General features: G+C 42.0%; 1 protein-coding gene across 4 annotated transcripts; it reads right to left on the reverse strand.

Annotated features, from left to right (window-relative positions):
• Window positions 1–1,154: 1,154 nt before the first annotated feature.
• NRBF2 (nuclear receptor binding factor 2) lies at window positions 1,155–17,170 on the reverse strand. Of its 4 annotated transcripts, XM_069795975.1 has the most exons (5): window positions 16,954–17,161; window positions 14,847–15,028; window positions 5,464–5,548; window positions 3,853–3,893; window positions 1,155–2,695 (listed from the first exon to the last, which is right to left on the reverse strand). In XM_069795975.1, exons 4-5 carry the CDS (start codon window positions 3,874–3,876, stop codon window positions 1,979–1,981), a joined length of 741 nt encoding a protein of 246 aa, XP_069652076.1. In that variant the 5' UTR covers window positions 3,877–3,893; window positions 5,464–5,548; window positions 14,847–15,028; window positions 16,954–17,161; the 3' UTR covers window positions 1,155–1,978. The 4 variants fall into 4 exon arrangements, with proteins under 4 accessions (XP_069652076.1, XP_069652074.1, XP_069652075.1 ...); XM_069795973.1 differs by lacking the exon at window positions 3,853–3,893 and having other exon boundaries at window positions 16,954–17,170; XM_069795974.1 differs by lacking the exon at window positions 14,847–15,028 and having other exon boundaries at window positions 16,954–17,166.
• Between the last annotated feature and the right edge of the window lie 2,257 nt (window positions 17,171–19,427).

Consider the following 19,427-nt stretch of genomic DNA (forward strand, 5'->3'; position numbering starts at 1 on the left):
ATTCAGGCTAAAAATTGTTTTCTTCTCCTATAGCTGCTGTTTGCAGAGGCAGCTGAAATGTCTGTCTGTAGCTCAGAGCCCTGGGCTATCAGCCCTGGCAATAACATGAGATGATAGGTGCTTAAACAATTTTATTTCCTTCTTGTTAGCACATACCATTTTCTTTGCTTTACTTACATGAATAGAAACACTGTGCTCCCCTGCCTTGTTACCTGTAACAGCCAGCCAAGCAGGTGACAGTGGAGAATGTAACTTGCCCTTTTGTGGCAGCAGCGAGCTGGGGCTGACCTGGAACCTGTTACTTCATCACAGCTGTTCTGTGGGGCCATGTGCTAAACTGCTCCAACTAAAAAAAAGCTTTTTTTCCCCCCAGCAAGTTTAGTTTCCTGCTACGATTCAGCACAAGGGACCTCCTCTAATGAACTTGTCTTACCTTTGTTTCCATAGGCTTTTTCTAGCCTTCAGTCCCTACTCTCCTTCAAGCAAGCACAGGAGACATCAGGTATACAGAGGTAAGAGGAGAATTTGCACAGCACTAAGGTGTTCTTGCTGCGCTTCCAAGCCTATTCTGGAAGAAAAACGTACCCTTAGACAGCAAGCTTATCTTGTAACACCACAAGAATAACTTAAAATGGGGTAGCTTGCAACATTTAATGCTTTTCATTAATCAGTAACAGCTAAAGTTAATAATGCCTCCACTACACGTTGCAATACCCACCCCCGGGAAAGCCTGGGTGCAGGTAACACTCTGGTGTAGGGGTAGGGCTGGCTAATGCTCTGGGGCAGGGTGCGGGCTGACCCACGCTGAAAGCGGCTGAGTGTGAGAGGAGGGCTGCACCACCCTCCTCAGAAACCAAAGCCCTGAATGGGTGTGCACAGCTCTCACGGTGCGGTTCGTTCAGCTCTGGGTAGCCTGTCCCCCAGCAAAACTCGAGTGCTGCTTCCTCTGACACTTCAGTGCTCTGTAGGTGTTAGAAGCCAGCTATTAGCCAAGTCGCTTCACGTATAGGCAAGGCTCTCTGAATTCATCCCAGCTTTCCTGTATTTGCTGGATGATGAACACAGAAGTTCAGCTATATGTGTGTACTAACACTGTTCGTATAAATCTTAATGTTTTTTGTACTCTGCAACATTTGTAGAGATTTAACACACACTTAGTGTCAGAACACCTTGGTTTTTATTTTCATATCCTTTTTGAATCAGGTTAAGCTGTAAACAATTTCTTTTTCAATCAAATACTGCCAGCTAGAATTACTTCCATTCATGCATCACTGAAAACAAAAACGGTATTTTTCCTTAAGTATAGATTTTTCTTTTTTAAACAATATCACTTTATACAGAAACCAATAGCTAGATTTGATGCACCCTGATTAGTTATGTAAACAGGTAACCCAAAAAAACTCGTCAACAGAACTAAGAAGTTGGTTCCTTCATAGAATGGAAATTAAAATCTCTCCTGACTTGAGGTTAACATGGTCAGGAGTATAGAGCGTGGCACATAAATCCATCTGGGAGGTGTATAAATTGCACTGTATCTGAATTAACGAAGTTATGCATAATGAAATGCACAGTTTAAATTCATGCTAGAAAGCATTTTTCAGTATGAAGTGGCAGCCAACTGGCAACCATAACAGTTAGGTTCTGCACCATCATTTATGGCATTATAGATAACTATTACATATAGCATACTTTAAAACCCTGAAGGATTGTGTTACTTGAAACATTCTCCAGGCAGTTATTTGGTTTGAAACATCGGGAGAAAGACTAAAGAGTTTGCCATCTTATACCGAATATGGTACCTTTAACTTTTATGAAGTAGATCAGATATGATGTGTATTTCACAGTAACAAAGTTGCTTTAATGCCTTTTCTCCAACAGTAGGATTGTGTTAGATGTTTCTGCCCTCAGATCACCATTGTCCTGGTGGTTTTCCCTTTTCTTAAGTTTGGGTAACTACATTGAGCACTTTTCCTGGTTTTTAACTATTCATCAGTCCTTTCAGTATATCTTCGGAGAGTTCCAGCAGAGGGAGTTCAGGGGACGGGATGTCCAGGGGGGGAAGGTTGGGTATTGGAATGTCCTTTGCCTTCCCAGCAGTTGTTGCAAACTTCTGCCAAGTTGCAGCAGCAGAAGTAGTTTCTGAGTGTTGCTGCAGACTCCACAATTCTGACTTCTCAACAAAGTCAGCATCTACATCCAACTCCTTGTCTACTGGAGATATTTGGAGTCTAGCTCTTTCTGCTTTTAACTGCTTATTCTCTCTCCTCAATCTCTCATTTTCAGCTACAAGAAATTCTATGTGCCTTTTCAAATCTGCAATTTTGGTTGCCTGCTCTTCTATTATAGTTTTGTCATCTTTTGGAGCTTTACTCCCAATACATGCTTCCACCGGCTCCTTTTTTTTCTGAAGCAGAAATAATAGTGTATCCGGGTCTCTGTCAAAGACACCCTGAATATCCTGTGGATGTTTCTCTGTGGAAGGGCTGTATTTCTGAGTGACAGGAACCAATACATTTTGATCATCAGAGTCTTCAGCAGATGGCTTATAAGAAGTCTGAAGATGTGCGGCTATTTCCTTGTCAGCATTCTGCTGGGCTTTCAGCTTTTCCTCCCTCTTTGCCCTTTTCCACCTCTCCTGGATGAGCAGTAACTGTTTCATGTGACTATCCCTTTGTAATTCCAGTGATAGCTGAGCCTGAGTAAGAACAAGATTAAACAATTTAATAGGTGATCCCTAATCCCACCTGAATATTCACACAAGTAAAGTTACATGCATGTAAATATTTACATAAACAGCATCACAGCATCCCCGAGGGAGGGGGAGGAGCTTTTGTTAATTCAGATACTAAATCCAACAAGAAGTGCTCTCTGTTTGTACAATGCAACAGATTCAGATATGTCACCCAAATTTAGCATAACTACTGGTATTGTGAAGGAGTGAGTTAACATTTGGTCTGTTTGTTTGTGTTTTGTTTTTAAGTCGCTGACCAGGCTACAATACCTCTGAGTGGAGGCACTAGGAGTTTGACTTACCTATGACCAACACCAAGAAGGAAGAAATTCACTTGATACGCACAGCCACACTTTAGCTAAATAATACAAACTATCTGTATGCTTCTGTGATGTGTAGACATATTAATAACACCCAACACTAAGCAGAAAAGTGCTCCAAGGCCAGATATGGTCCCAAATGATTCAGCCATATTTAATGAAGGAGATGACATGGTGGTTAGTAACTCACAGGAACCACCTGGGTAAGAGGCTACCATTTTTCTACAAGAATGACCCTTTGGAGGAAAGACAGATGTCCGATCTCCAAGGCTTATTTGCTTTGATAATATTGGCTAAATTCAAAGCCTGCTGCTACAAAAGTGCTGAGCAGACTACACTACTACATTCAAAGATAGATTTGTGCAATGAATAAGGAAAGGTGTAAGGCTGCTGTTCTGGAGATCCCACAGTGAGGATGAATAAAACTAAAATTACAGACTGTAGACAAGATGCTCAGCTTTGTGTCTCAGGAAAACAGCCTAAGTGTCTCACAGCAAAAGTTAAATATGAAACTAGTTTTATTACCTACTTGAAAATGCCTTGCAGACTAAAAACCATTGTTGGAGAACCCTTGGATAGGTTAGTAGTTCTCCTGTCCCTGCTCCCCATAAACTTGGAAAAACTCTTATGGAAGACTAGCATCACTGCACTTCTAAAACTCCTGGTGCAGTTGCCATGGGTTCAGAAAACTATGCAGAGGCTAACAGCCAAGAGGGGTATGATCAGTTAGGGCACAATATGACACACAGGCACACAACAGAGCTATGACTGATTTTGGCATCTGCTGCACTTTGGTCTCACCTGCTCTGACTGGGTCAGCTTCATAGCATCTGTAAGGTATGCTGCAGAAGAAAAAATTGATAAACACTTAGGACAGGGTTACAAAACCTGAATGTTTCCATAAAAGCTAAGAAAAGGCTTCAGACCTCCTGTATTCTGAATCCCCACATAAAAGCAGCAGTCCAGAGGCAGAGTATTTACCAAGTTACAGTGGCTGGAAACACCTGCTGTCTGAAAAAATTACTGTAACATCATGTAATACACGCTACACCCTTCCCACGGCATCTTGTTGGCTCAGGTTGTTCCAATTTGTTTTTCAGAGGAGGACAGCAGCCATTTCCAGAAAGTCCCAGAAGAATAACTTTCCCGTGAAGGGAAGAAACACAGCTAAGGACCAGACTTTTAACTTACAAGCATTTTAAGACAAAATGTGGTAAGTAAAATCCGCTCGCCCATGGCACACCAGTATTATGAAGTAATGCTTTTTAATTATATTCTTGATGAAGAGGTATAGCCATCGTTTCCCACTTTTTTCACCATCTTCCCCTCCAAACCACAAAACGTGCTGGCTTAGAGTTAGAGCAGCCCTTTAGACTTTGAGCATATCTTGCTAGTGCTGAAAATGACACGGTGTGAGAAATTCTTAACCAAATTCAGAAGGATGTAAGATAATGGCATAGAATCATCAAATGAAGAAAAGCAAGAAACTTTCAATGTATTCCTGGGTTTTGTCTTGGTATGTGAAGTGAAGGAAACCAAAACGAAAAGTCTGCACATGAGAATGCAAGTGCTATCCCTCATTGCTCTGAGTGTTCATAAATACCAAAGAAACTATCAGTTTCTCATTTTATGGGGTTTTCTAGTATTTATGAATGGAAAGTGACAACGCCTGGTATCTAGGTTACAATGTTTGGAGTAGTCACTTATTTTTTTTCCACACAAGCCCTGTCACTGGAAATGTCCTACTTGTTGCACCAATTAAGACCTTCTCTTTCTTCTTCTGCCAAGCAGTTGCCACACTGTCAGACAGCTGATGGACTCCAACACAAATAATTAAGCATCAGTAGTTAAATAGACAGGTAAATACACAAAGTCTCACTTAGGAGAGGCTGTCAATCGCAGCCTCAAGGCCTGCGATGCAATCTGCTGTTTTGCTTGAGTTCTGGGAAAGCTGAGCTCATCAGTTGTTCTTAGCTGTCTTGATTCAGGCATTAGGAAAGGGAAGTAAGTAAACTTCTGCAAGCAAACATTTGTCTAAGTATTTCCTTTATCAACAGAGAAAGCAAGTGACTTCAGCTATGAAAGCAGTGAAGAAAATACAAAGTGTAAAGTGAAACTGGCTTACAGCAGGTTCCCAACTGCAGTTTGTGCATGACACAAGGTGTCAGCTTCATCTTGAGTCAAGAACTGCCTTCACAGTGATAACCACCCCCAATCAAAACAACTTTGGAAATGTCTGACTTTAGCTGCTCTTATTAGGAAAAAAAGTTTCTAAGAGGGTGCTTGATCTGGACTGGAAAATTCACATTTTAAGAATAAAGATGTTGCAAGTAGCTAGATATTCTACTTACACAAAGCATGCAGATCTAGAAGCTGATTTTAAGAGCTGGAATGTGAGAAATACCTACTCACCAGCAGCTTTTTTGTGACAAGAAATTGCTTCTTCATATTTCCCTGCTGCCAGCAAACGGTCTGCTTTTCTGCTCTGCTGGTGAGCCTTAAAATAAAAAAGAGCATTACATCAAGGAGGGTTAACCGACAAATAGCTATACCTGTTTTAAAAGCAATCAGTACATCTATGAAACCTGTACTGATTCCAGTTGTCAGGCTTTTAGGCTCAGATCTCCCACCCCCTTCCAAGCTTTATAATTTGATTTCTTTTTTAATACTACCTTACAAGAATCTGTACTGTACAGGTAAGAACTGAAGTTTGTTAATGCAACAAAGACAGTGTGTACACAACAAAATCCTTTTGAAGCTGTTCCTCAGAAAGTACATGTTCTCCTTCGTAGGCAGGCATTTACTGTAGTCATGTAAAAAGACCAGTAGTCCATAAGAAGTTATGAGAAGCTCTAAGTATTTAGGACCAATTCACCTGGCAGAATGCAAGATATTTGAGTTATGTTACAGCTTACAGCTGGTTTGACATTTTCTGCTGCCCCATGCCCAAGAGACTTTGCCTCGGGTGAAGAAATTGCAAAAGATCTTTGGGTTTTTTTGTTTGCAGCTTACACCAATTAATGGAAGCAGCATAGCCATAGTTAAAGATATCAAAGTCACATTGTTGCTGTACAACAGTTAAGTCTATATGAGTATTTGTAAGCCACTAATGTAAACCACTAAGGTAGACTAGGGATGTTGCTGAAAGCAAGCAATTGATGCAAGTACTTGCATATGCTCAAGGAGGAACAGTATTGCATAACCAGCACTGCAACATTCATGAAAGCAAGTCTTTTTGTCATTACTACAATGAATTTTATGGTCCTTCCTCCAAGACAAGCTGTTTAATATGAAAGGCTACAATCACTAACTGGCAAGACTGTCAGTGACACAGACTATTCATGACAGCTTTACTACATGTTGAGTTTGAAGTAAACAGACATCAGATACTGGGCACTGACTCTGTGAAACAACACAAGGCACTTATGAATCTGAAGAAAGTGTTTGCCTGTTTCTTTGTTTAAGAGTACTGTTTCTCAAGAAAGCCTTTACCAAATCCATGCTGACTGAACCTGTAGGGTAAACAGAGCTGAAAGCCTGAAATTTGTCTCTGTAATTCTCTCTCTGACCCACACAAATTCCCTATTCCCTCTGTTCACCCAAATAAAGGCATAAAACAGACTTCAGATGTTTGGTGAATATAAGTCACCGACTCACTTTCGGCATGTTCCAGGATCAACATAAAAATGAGCGCATTTGTCCATATCCTAAGATGTTAGAACAGGTGGCTCCCTACAGGTCTTATGGAATTACACTTTTGTCTGTCTCTTGCAGTCTTGGTAGAAGCGTCAAAGGTCAGATAATCCAGGCAGGACAGTAGCATGATTCTATCAGGACTAACACAATACTTATACTAACATCCATTTAAAAAATAAGTTCCAAAATGCAGGTCAATTTCTTTGTCATCTTTGTCCCCCAGATTGACTTATCACCTACAGTGTTACAGTAAGTTCAATTTTCTACCGGAATTTTAGCAGCTCTAACACCACAGAAGAGAATGACTTCTATAGAAAACACTCTTTTGGGCAACAACTGTTCTTAAGCAATCCCTAGCAGTTATATCACTGCGTTTAGACATTTGGCTTTTCTAAAACTGATTTCCTATGCTAATGTGCGACTGTTCTTAAACAAAAACCCACCACAGCTCCTTGATTCTTCACAACAAATATTTCGGTTATATTCTTCTTTCTTACCTTCATTCAATCCTCAGAGCATTGTCAGCATTCCCTGTTTCTTCTGCCCTGAGGTTAAATAATCTCAGAAGAGGAAGCATTTTTCTATTGGAAAATCATCTATTTTATGGCCTTTTTCTATGGACTCCTACAAATGACATATGCCAGAAAGATAAACTTATTTCCCACGGGAATGAACAAACAGTATCAGCTCATATAGAGCCATCTCCTCGGTTATTCATAGCAGCTCATCCAGTTACAAATTAGCTATGTCATGGACATGAAAACACCTGAGCTAGCTCCTTGCAAAACCAGGGAAAGAGGAAACAGGGTAGCTGGAGACAGAAGAGCTAAGAAAGTAATTTAACAAGCCAGGGCCTGGTTCCATTTATTAGTTTTTACATACAAGAATTTGAGTCTGGTGGTTTTCAAAGGTTATTTTCATATGTTTTAAACTACTGGAGCATGATCTTACTCAAATCACTTAAGCACGTGCAGAACATTTGAGGACAGTCATTTGTTATTTGATTGAGCAATTAAATTATTTCCATTCTCAACTCCCAGTGAAGCTGAAGGGAGTCTGAAGAAGTTGGTCTAGACTGTGAATCAAATTAGGAAAACAACAGTCCAGAGATGCTAGCAAAAAGAAAAGCTAGGAGCCTCTGATTACAAACTCAAAATGCCTTTCTTGCTGTTACATCAAAATATATAGATGTCAGGCCATCTTACTCTGATGCAGAGCAACAGACTTCCCCAGTGGAAACAACAGGAAGGGTGGCAGAGAAAAACCAGTTTCAGCACAGCCTTGTGTGAGAAAACTAGGTGTTTTGTAGTCAGTCATGGGGGAGGAATTCCTCATTTTGTATGTTTTCCTGCCAGCTTGACAAGGAAATATTTGCTCATTTATTCCACCCTGCAAGTGTTTGTTCCACTTAGTTGATTATGGAAGGACCAAGGAATTTCTCCCATTTTCATGGTAGATTATTCATCACCAGCAGTTTGCAGAAACTAGTGGTGCTGTTTCCTAGCAGCAAGTGATGAAGCTGCAACAGAAGTACTTGGATGTTTGATAGCCATGTATCATGGATAAGCTTCTACATCTTGTCTAGTCTGCTGGTTTATTCTTAGTGCTCAGTTACACTTAGCCACACAGTATCCAACCATTGTTAGCAAATCTATTTTGAACTCAGAGAGGCCTGTATCCCATTATAAAACTGGCAATAGAAGAATTGGTCCTATATCATAAAGTGAAAAAAATGACTCTCAAATTTATGCCTGGTCTGATGTCACACTAGGGGAAGGTGTTTATACCAACAATTCTCGAGCTGCTATGTTGGTTCCCAACAGATTCAAGCAGGACTGCTTTGACTTTGGTCCTGCTGCTGTGATGATTACAGAAAGAGCTGCCACATAACTGTGGTGGGTTTATATATCTGATTTCTCTTTCCTCTTCCAGTTGCAGTGCTGGAAATAAATGTAGGATGTGGTGTAAGAACAATTATAATTTATTAACAAGCTATGGAATTGAAGGGGGAAGCAGGTCGACAACTACTTCCAGATGTCCCTCCCAATCCAGATGAGCAGGAATTCCCAGTAGGCAAATGGACAGGTGTAACAACTTGACTCTAATAAGAGGAAGCAGGTATGAGTGAAGGATGACCAAGCTAAAAAGCTTCCTCACCTGGTTCCAACATATTTGGTTCTTACAGAATTTGTGCATGCCTTATTGTGTCACTTAAACCACCATGGATCAACTACAGAAGCGGGTAAGCTAGACAGCTTTCCTCAAACTTTCTAACTGTAGCTGAGATGTTAAGGGGTGATACTTGCATTTGTAAGTTTTTACTGCTGTTCCAGAGAAATGTTCGTATTTGATTTTCCACCCAGCTAGCCCAAATCATTGCCTATGTAATCTCTGAGCAACAGAATAAAAAAATAATCAATCAACCCTCTAAAATGGCAATGCAGGCCTCCTTTTTACTTAGAGCTTTTTTTTTTTTAGCAGCCCCGAAGTTAACATTCAACTTCTTTTTTCCCCAATACAAACTAGACGATGATGTGTCTGCAGGCCAGGAGAAATGAAGCCATAAGGCCTACTTGCTAGATTTCTTACCATTCCCTCAAACTAAAAAATAAAAGTGCTAGTTTTCTTTCAATTTAAAGGATTCCCGCCATATGATCCTAGCTTAGGATCACTTGGGGGTGGGGGGGAAGCTACTGCTTTTCCCATATAATTCCAGTTGATGGCTAGCTGTTATAGGAAGGAGAGTAATAGGAAAAAAACTGCTCGATCCTACAATATTTTTAAAAGGTAGGTGTAGTACTACTTATTTTCAAATAGGGTAAGTATACTACTCTCTCCTAAGAGCAGTAATTTGCAACAGTCCGCCTGTAGCTGAGACAGATAGTCTTGTGTATGTTTTGTTTTTCTTTGTTCCCCTAATGGGAACAGCTCTTCCCTGGACAAAGCCTTGCTCAAGATGTTAAGCTTTACAGCTGCCTTTGTTCGTTGTAAGGGACTCTCTAGAAAGTGATATATTATATGACTATGAAGCACAGATTACAGCACCTTACTTACTTATAAATGAAGGCAGTAAAACCCAGCTGCTTAAATGATGGCGCCTGAGGATAGCTAAATGCAAAGAAGTTCTAGTATAACAGTTTGTATATGTTTTAAGTGAAACCACTGTTTGCTGCTAACATCATCTGTTTCATCCTATGGACTGTGGATACCAGTTATCTTTGCCAGAAAGGATCAATGCCTATGCTCTCTTACTGCTGAAAGCAAAGAGGAAGGTATTTTTTTGAGAGATGAGGGATCTATTTGGGGATTTGTTTCCTTAAGAACACAGGGCTGTTTTTCTAAGAATGTATTTTGGAAAAAGGAAGCGTCAGAAAGTGCACATTGCATTGCTTCCATGTTGTACAAAAGAGTGCTAAGTATCTTCCACACGGATGTTTACAGCAGCAGGCCACAAAGGGGAGGATGAGGTGGTGCACCATTGTTCCCCCCACCCCACAAACTTTCAAACCTATTCTTACCAGGAAATAGTGAACTTGAGAAGGTTTGAATGCTTATGCCTGCATATGCATTGAAAAATGGAATGAAGAGAGAACACAAGTGGAAAACTTGACCTGAAAGGTCCAAGAATTAGCTCTGGCTATCGATTTTTTTTATTAGAAAAGAAAAAGTGCAATCTTGATGAATGAAACTCAGGGTGACTATGGAAAATGCTTGTATTTACAGGCAGTTACACTAAAACCAAAAATAATAAAGAGTTGTACTGTAACTTATGTTAAATAATGGGAATATATTTGCCACTAAACTTAAAGAAATGGTAATGTGTAGCTTTATGAACAGAAGCAACCCCCCTTAAAAGTACTCCTTGTATTCTGTAGAGAAAGATAGAGTTGACTGAAGGAGAAACAAAAAATGGCAGAAGCCGTTGTGGCTGCTCAGCCAAGACCACTAGCCACATGTTAGCTCAATTTTCTGTCTTTGAAAGCCTGTACTTAGCAAGGTTGACAGAACAATGACTCAACTGTAAATTACAGGTTAGTGTGACTATAGAGCAAAACAAGTATGTGAAACTCTCATGAGAATGTATTCTCAATATTAATAGACTTCTCAGTCACTTTGTATTGAACTGTAAAGATGTTGAAGTTCAACTCGCTTGTAAGCAACAGTATTAGAATTTAAATATATGGGCAGACAAGCAACCAGTTGTTTAGCCAACCAACATTAATTCACTGAATAGCTCTAACTGACTACGCATGTGTTTCCTACCTATTGCAAACTTAAGATAAAATGGTTAGTCTGAGTTCTTCACCAGGCAAATGCAATTAAGACATCTGGAATTAAACCAACTCACATTCACACTGTTCAGGTTAGGTGGAGTCTTCAAAACCCCATACAGGCATAACTGCAGCTCTTTCCCTGATCACCTGCAACTTCATTAAGTCATGGTATCCTTTTACCTATTGCATGGTCAAATCAACCTCATTCTCTTTCCTTTCACCCATTTAGTATGATAAAAGCAGTAAATGCTTCAACTTGCTTGTCAGAGCCATTTTGTATACCTACAGTTCTCAGCTGCCTTGGTAATGCTTTTCTTGTCTCCATATATAGTGCTGCAGGTGGTACTACACAAGTCTTGCTAACTGGAGGTTATAAGCTAAATGAGAACAGTTCCACTGCCCTGCTAATAAACAAAACCAATCTGGGCTCCTCTATGTAGCCCTAAACCACATGGCTTAAGCTGTTACAGCAATTGAGCTACCCCTCAGTCGGAACAACAGAATCATCACAACAAATGGTCTAGTAAACAAACTATTCAAGAAGCAACAATTTCAAATAAGTGGGGCAGAAAGGCTTCAGCCATGACTTCAGTCTGCTGCCTCCCAGGCCTCTATAAGCTGGCTTCATTTGGGTCTTTAAACTGTTAGGCACGCTTACTCAGAGCTGAACTGCACAGCTTGACGATGCCTGACGCAGCAGAAAGGCACTGCTGGTAGGTACCCAAACAGCCTAGATATCAGTCAGGAAATAATGTTTCTGTCAACCACCTGTAGCTTAGCTAATTACGTTCTTGACTGGGAGCTGCTGCAAGCTGTTATATGTGCAACATGGAACAGTTTTTTGTTGTGCTTTAATAGTAGTTATATGACTGAATACAACATTGTTGAGTTTATCCAAGGAGGCTGTTACTGATCTGCCTGTTCAGCTGAGTATCTGATGCACCACCTTAGCAGCTCCAGTCACTTTACTCAGATATGCTGCTGCCTCTGTGGGTTCATACCTTAGATTTCCCTTAGCTGAAATGAATGGCCCCATACAGATCATGTTGTTACTGGGAAAACCAAGACAAGGCTTCCCATGGTGGTAAAAAGAGATTTTGTTAGGCACGTTTATATAACAATGCTTCAACTTTTATTACCTAAAAGCTTGTTTTCTCTAGTTTGAGTTCAGCATTGAGCACATCTACCTCTCTGTTTTTTCATTCTAGATTGGAAGAGCAAGTATAGCAGCTTTCAGGTTAAGCTTTATTTAAAAAAAAAAAATAAAAAAAAAATCAGAGAAAACAAACTGGATTCAGTGGGCGTTTCTGTAGATTAACATAATATTCCTGTTTTTCCAAACAAAGTAACAGAGGTGAAGGCTGGCATCAAGTCTCAAATATATTGGCCCATGTGATTTAAATTCTTTGGTGTCTGGTAAACGTTCATAGGTGCTTTCTATTTTCTCCTCCTACTCTTCCATATTGCATATTTATCCTGCTTGTTATTTTGCCCTCATGTGGATGTACTATTCACCTCACTTCTAAACCATTTCTTAAAATAGACCATTGATTGTCTTGCACTGGAATGGCTGCTACCAATGGCTTACAGCATTAATATTAAAAGCTGCCATTATATGAGGTTCTTGCAATATACACTTTGTGTTATTCTCACTCCAACCACTGATCCGTGCTTTCCGTTTTTCATCAAAACAGCAGCTCTTCAAGCTGGGTACCTTACACTTCAAGAAACTTAGAGGCAATAGATAATCACCAGATTTTGGATTGTATTTTATTAAACGATACAAAGTGCTATTACCCTGTAGGAAGAACAAAAGGTAGAGGTGGTATGGCTCCTTAGCAAATATTCTACAGGAAGATACTGAGGTATTAAAGTAGAATCAGCAGAGTTATGAAGTCCTGGGTGTTGGACTCTGTTCAACAAGCAAGTTTCCTTTTTAGTCTCTTCTTAAGGTTGGTAACATTTGCCTTGTATTTTTACTGTGTTACTTCCAAGCTTCTGATGGTCAGCAGTGTGCTGTTGTGCTTCTTAACTGATACCTTTTGCTCCTATACTTAAGGTTAAAATTATTGCTGGATGTAAGATCAGAATTCTTTGCCTAAACCAGATAGCAGTAGGAATTGCCCCTACAGTAGGTAGCACAGAGAAGCTCTTAACTGCATTCTTTTACAGAGCATCTTTTCTTATGAGACTTATCTTCATGCTTTTGCAGTAGAAGTTTTAATCTGTTAAAGAATGTCGAGATGTCTTAGTTTATGGCACTGGATTATGTGTGAAACAAGTGTTCAGCTGGACTAGATATCCACTATGTGGTTGCCTGCAGGTGTAGGGACTGCACTTAGTCCATACCAGTTTTAAGTTCCACAGCACAACCTAAATGTTTTTTTTGTAGGGCTGAAGAACTGGCTTCCTTATTAGTAAAAGCATATGGGTCAGGGCTTTAACCCATTCTTTCAAGACTGGGTGATGTTTCTCATCTGTGAGGCATACAGTACACTAAGGGGGGAGAGGGAATGAGGGAAAAGGGCAAGAGGAAGAAACAAAAATGAATGCTCAAGTATCATCAGAGCTGCCCCAAAACACTTTCCCATGGCTCTAACAACTCAGAGGAGGGCAACTCGTTTTAGAAAAGTTGTTTCAATTTGTTCCAAACTGAAGTATCACTGGATACAATGAATACCTTGAGGACAGCTCAGTGGAAAAATCAAATCTGCAGTTAGTATTGTAGCACAAGGCGTAGAAAGGTTGAAAGAAAGATAGATGGGCTTAGACTCACCATGATTGTTTGTTAAGCATGCCACGATGGCACAGAAGGTATACAAAAAGATAAGAATAACTTTAAAGGAAAAAAAAAAAGGGGGGGAGGGAAGTCTGAAGAACTTGAAGCCCAAATTCTAAAAGGTTAAATCCATTTCTTATTTAAGTCATTAGACCTGAAGGTCAACAATTAAAACTTCCATTAAACAAAAACCACTGTAGTTATAGATGTTTATTTTTTTAAACTGATCTGGAAAGCAAATCAGTATTTGTCTAGTGCCATCTACAGAAATAGATCAGTGAATTAGAGAAACCAAAATATTATTAAGAAAAAGAAATATCATTGATAGTTTAAGGCATTAAGACCCAGATGCATAAAGATAAAATATTATTGTGAGGGAAACTTATATTTCAGAAGGTAGAAAAAGAATGTAATTGAAGTCAGCAGGATACAACAAGGTATGGCGTGCCACCTCTAATTAGGAAGGCTAAGCAAATAGTCAAATACATAAACAATAACTGAAACTGAAAGCCACTAATACAAGTGATTAAGTGCATCTGGTGTGCTGCATGTTGAGAGAGAAATGGAGACATTAGGGTACTGCAAAACTACTCAGGATTTTGTAATCCATGCTTCCCAGTAACTAAGACTAGATGCTCAAATATACAACTAATGAACAAGTTTTACAAGACAAAGCAACATCCAAGAACTATAGCAAATTCTAATAAAAAGCCTTAACTAAAGAAAAATCAATTTCACAAAAATTAGCAAGGCATGATATACTGAAAGAAAGAAAATGTCTTGTACTTAAGGCATTGATAGCAGATAAATAAGCCTAATGATTACTGTATCCAAACCCACTTTGTCGTTTAGGGGGGTTTTTGTTTGGTTGGGTTTTTTCACACTCCTCTCTGATAGTTTGGCATCTTTGGAAAAAGTTGTGCTTTTCCAACCCACAGGAACTAGACTTAGGTAAGAGAAGACATTTATAGGAGAAGCAAGTGAAGTACATGACACTGGACAGTATCAAAAACTTAAATGAACATTTTTATATTGGAGGTTGGCACCTTCCCTGAATGTTGTTGCTAATCTGAAACTCAGCTGCAGAGAGGGACTGTGAATAGAAGAGCTTTGCAAAACTCCAGTTACTCCTGTTCATGTCCTTGTAAAAATGTAGGCATGTTCTAACCATCATACTGTACCCATTCAAGCTCTTGTCGTCAAGAGTTTTCATGGTGCTTCACACAAGCTGAAAAGACAGGTCATTTTTCTATACAAGATGATCCATGACTGTATTGTGCAGCAGTTTCAAGAAAAGTTTTTGTACTTCTGGATAATTCTTAAAAGGGAGCAGGAACATATGTACAGGCAACTTCATAATTTTCTGTCCAAAACTCTATACAGCAACTTTTTTTCCCTGTATCATCTGTTATGCAGAAGTGTCTTGATCTTGTTAGCCCAGTGCTAGACAAGTGTGGTAACTGCACACTCCTGTCATGGTCAGAGGATCATCAAGCAGGCTTTAGTCGTATTCTTGTCACTCCTACAACCCTTAGTAAACAGTCTCAGTAAGAAACACTACTAACTGGTGATATCTACACTGCCACAAAGTTGCTTCTTTCAGCTGTTTACTAGTGAATATTCAATTATCATTTATTTCCTTAGAAGCTCATGCATTAGATCTACTTTTAAAAGCATTTTTACAGTGTCTGTGAAATAGCTATAGTTTATCCCTCCTGCATTACCGTGCTACATGTTGTGTGACTTTAAACCCATCATATCAACAAGCTGTAAGAGCTTTCTACTTCCTGCTGTTCCTTATTTCAGTCAGGCTTCCAGTATACAAAGTAAAAAGTCTGAGACGGCATGATGCAGACATACCCAGAGTGGTTCTGCACCATCAGTTCAGATCTAAATCAACCATCTTCCTGCTACGCTGTCAGCCCTAATTCCATGGGTGGTCTGCAATGCCAATTTTACAAGCCTTTCTGAAACTAGAGAGAGCATCCAGAAATAGCCGACTGACTCTGTATGGAGCAGGCAAGGGTTTGTCAAGGCTGCCACCATGCTGGAGCAAATAAGCTTTGATTAAAAACTAAACTGACACAAGTCTCTGAGGTTTGCATGGCGATACCTAAACAATTTCTGGGTCAAACTCATTCCTGGAAGCACTACAGCTGTATTCCTGGTATGCTGCTCCTGGCTAATTGGACTGCTGGACCAAAGCTAGTTTTCTAAGGGAAAGCTCTGTGTATCACCGCATCTGAGGCACAGTCAGGATACAGCTTCGATAAAACCCACAAGGCAGCAGAGCATTAACTGTTCTTGACCCTAGGTCTTGTCTGTGTGACGGAAACCTACCAATATAAGCTGTGTAAAATCTGATTAGCTTTTGTGAAAATGTACTTTTCAGACATCTGCGTTTCAGTTAAAGTTCCTCAGAAATTTAGTTTAAGCAGAGTTATTACTGATTTAAGACTTTAAAGCACTTCACGTTCTGAAATTAAAAGCAGCATCTAGTCGGTAGCGAGCCGTGGCCAGTCTCTCAAACGCCTTGAAATCACGTAGATACAGCCTGTGTCACCTAAACGTTTCCTTCTAGAACTTCCCCTGTCCCTTGTTTTTGCAACTTAGGCCAGACTTACCTCCCCCCCGCCCGCCCCAAAGTAAACGTGCCGCTACCCGCACCCCTGCGTTGTCCCTTCTCCCAGCTGCTCCCGGGCTCGGAGCCGGGGCCCTGCAGCAGCAGCTCCCCCACAGCGGTGGGGCAGCGCGGCCCGGCCCGGCCATCGCTTCCCCCGCCTCTCGGCCACCGGGCCGGACTGCGGCGAGGCGAGGCGAGCCCAGCCCCACCCCCCCCGCCTCAGAAACCGCCTCAAGTCCCGGACAGCCGCTCAGCCCCGCTCGCCTCCAGCCAGGCCAGGGCCCGGTGCCGCCGCGGCAGGGCCTGGCACAAGCCCTGAACAGGTGCTGGGGGGGGGGGGGGGGGGGGGGGGGAAGAGGGCCATATTTACTGTTCAGGTCGTGCTTCTCGGTCCGGTGACCCCCCGGTAAGAGGGGAGGGGTGCCACCCTTCTCCCGCCGCGGGCGCTCGCCGCCGGCCGAGAGCCGAGACCGGCTGACAGGACGCTCCGCTCCGCTCCCCTCTCCCGCCCCCCGCGGCCGCGCACTCACCAGGTTGAGGGGCCCCTCCATCACTTCCATGGACGGCGGGGGCTGCGGGCACATGGGCGCGGAGGCGGCCTAGGTCGCCGCTCACCGGTGCCACCGGAGCCCCCACCGCCCGGTCCGGTTGGCCGGCGCCGCTCCTGCCGCGTCCCCGCCCCGGCGGGTTGTAAACACGGCGGCCGCTTCCGCCCGGCCCACACCGGGCGGCGGCTCGCGAGAGCCGGCGGCTCGCGCGAGACTTCGGGCAGCGTCGCCGGGGCAACGGGCGCCGCTCCCGGCCCCGCCCCGCCCCTCCGACGGCCGCCCTCGCGCCGCCCCAACGGCCGTCTTCCCGCCCGCGGGTGCGGTGCCCCGCTGAGGGGAGGCAGAGGGGGCAGCTCTGAGGGACCGGGCGAGCGGCCTCTGAAAGGCGGAGAGGTAGCGCCCGCGGGGGGGCACGGCCGCTAAACCGGGGGAGGAGGGCCCCGCGCCCCTTGCAGGAGGGCACGCGACCGTGATTTCTTCCCACCTCCCTTTTGTGGTTTTTTTTTTTGCTCTTATTTAGCGCTGCGTGGGGCACGGGTCACCGGTCTGTAGATGCGTGGGGTTTCTGTGAGGAAGAAAGCACCCAGCGCCGTCATGAAGCGTGGCGGTAGAAGCACCCATTGCCGCAGGGCAGCAAGGTTGGTGCCGGAGTCAGAGAGGTCACGCAGGAGAGCCACAGACACGAGTGACAGCGAGCGGTGCCCATCCATTGCAAAAGTGCAAAACCAGCTGCTGCCCCGGAGAGTGTAGTTCGGCCCTGAGGTGCGTTATCCAATACAAGCAAAGGTGGTGGGGTCCGGGCTGTTATTTCAGCCCTGGGCACAAAGCTAGTCAGGAGGGTGGCCGGTTCAGCTCTCTCCATGATGGGAAGAAGGAACAGCTATTGCTCTTCGTGGCTTTTCATTGCAGGAATTGCAGTATCTGAAAACAGGTGGCAATGACAGCGATACCAAAATTGCCATATCACCATGTAATGTGCTAACAAAATAGTAGTATTAATTATTCAAAATAAACTTCCTTGAGAAAGATCAGCTAAGCAGGGCACTGAACAGCAAATAAGCTGACCAGCTAACTTACTGAGCATCATAATCATTCTTATCCATACAACATTGTGTTTTCTGAAGACTATAGAGAAGAAAACTGCCATAAAGGGATTGTGTATAACTTTCTCAGGTGGAACTAAGGATGGCATGAGTTCATAGGAGCATGGCAGTAATAGACTGAAAGGGGAATGAGGGCAAGAAAAAGGGAGAAAAGACATGAGGATAGAAGGTAGGGGGGAAGATGAGACACCTAGAAAACAAGAAGTAAAAAAGCTAATTAGCAGCAAGCAAAGAAAGTCCAGGATTCCCTTTCTACCCTTTGTAGATGTGATCCTCAGACACGAGTGGCGTCTGTGGGTCTCTGAGGGAGCCTATGTGGCCTGATATGCCGTAGTTCTCAGCTATCCCTGTGCTATGGGGAGTAGCTTTGCAACACAGGAGTGCTGGGGGGGAGTTTTCCTTCCAACATATGTGGTTAGACAAAATAGTCTCTTCAGACAAGGAGCTTCCAAAAGATACTTTGCTAGTTTCTATTTTCATTTGCAAAAATTTATCTATCACTTGGTTTAATTATATATCACTAAGTCAGATTCTATGTTGTCCAGAGTGGTTTTGACCTAGAGCCCACTGATTGGATAGAAGATAGGTGAAGTTGTCCTCTACCAGTCATTGAAGGGATAGGTCAGCCAGGGTGAAGAAGAAAGGCTACTTGGCACTTCATTGCCAGTACATACACTCAGAAATATGAGATGATAAAATTCAATTGTTTTGTTGTAACAAACCGTTGTGTTTTCATTCCTCTTAGCTCATGGACACACACGCTCATGAAGAGGTAACATTTATCTGTCATCTGTAGGAGTATAGCTCCCATCTTGACCATCCCACTTGGTCACTGTTCCTCTTCATAATGACAAGCCCTTCTCTAAACCTTAGCCCTGTGCTGCCTGGCCTTCTCTCTCTTGCCAGTAGTGCTACAATAGGAAAAAGTCTGCCAAAGGTCTTTACATCTGAGCACAAGACTTAGTTGTTCAATTGTTAATGAAGTTATACTGAGTTAATATGTCACAATTTACTGATTCTCTTGCATCTGTACATGACATCTTACACACTTAACCAGTTGATTATTCTTTTCCATACTGCATTAATCCAGAGGCAATTTTTGATGATCTTGCTAAATATTATGTAGGATGGGATTTTTAGATGCACTGGCAGTTAAATTGCATACTGTCAAGCTGTTACTTCTAGCCACTTTACTAACTTTTTTTCATCTTTGGTGACTGAACTGCAGAGGGTTTTTAAAAAATTTATTTATATATTTAAACTATATTGCTGATCTGTTTGTGTATAATTTTTAATTTTGCATAAAATATTTGACTCGTGACAGGTAGTTGCATAGCTGGTTTTTACTATGTA

The sequence above is a fragment of the Haliaeetus albicilla genome, chromosome 11 (assembly GCF_947461875.1).
Source record: "Haliaeetus albicilla chromosome 11, bHalAlb1.1, whole genome shotgun sequence".
In the NCBI taxonomy this organism is placed as follows: domain Eukaryota; kingdom Metazoa; phylum Chordata; class Aves; order Accipitriformes; family Accipitridae; genus Haliaeetus; species Haliaeetus albicilla.

Excerpts from the sequence above, each read along its gene's own strand:
- NRBF2 (XM_069795973.1), bottom strand. The coding sequence starts at position 15,013 with ATGAAAACTCTTGACGACAAGAGCTTGAATGGGTACAGTATGATGGTT. Across the intron at positions 5,549-14,846 it reads AGCAACAACATTCAGGGAAG|GCTCACCAGCAGAGCAGAAA; the intron begins GTGCCAACCTCC and ends TTTTATTTTAAG. Across the intron at positions 2,696-5,463 it reads TTGTCACAAAAAAGCTGCTG|GCTCAGCTATCACTGGAATT; the intron begins GTGAGTAGGTAT and ends GTTCTTACTCAG.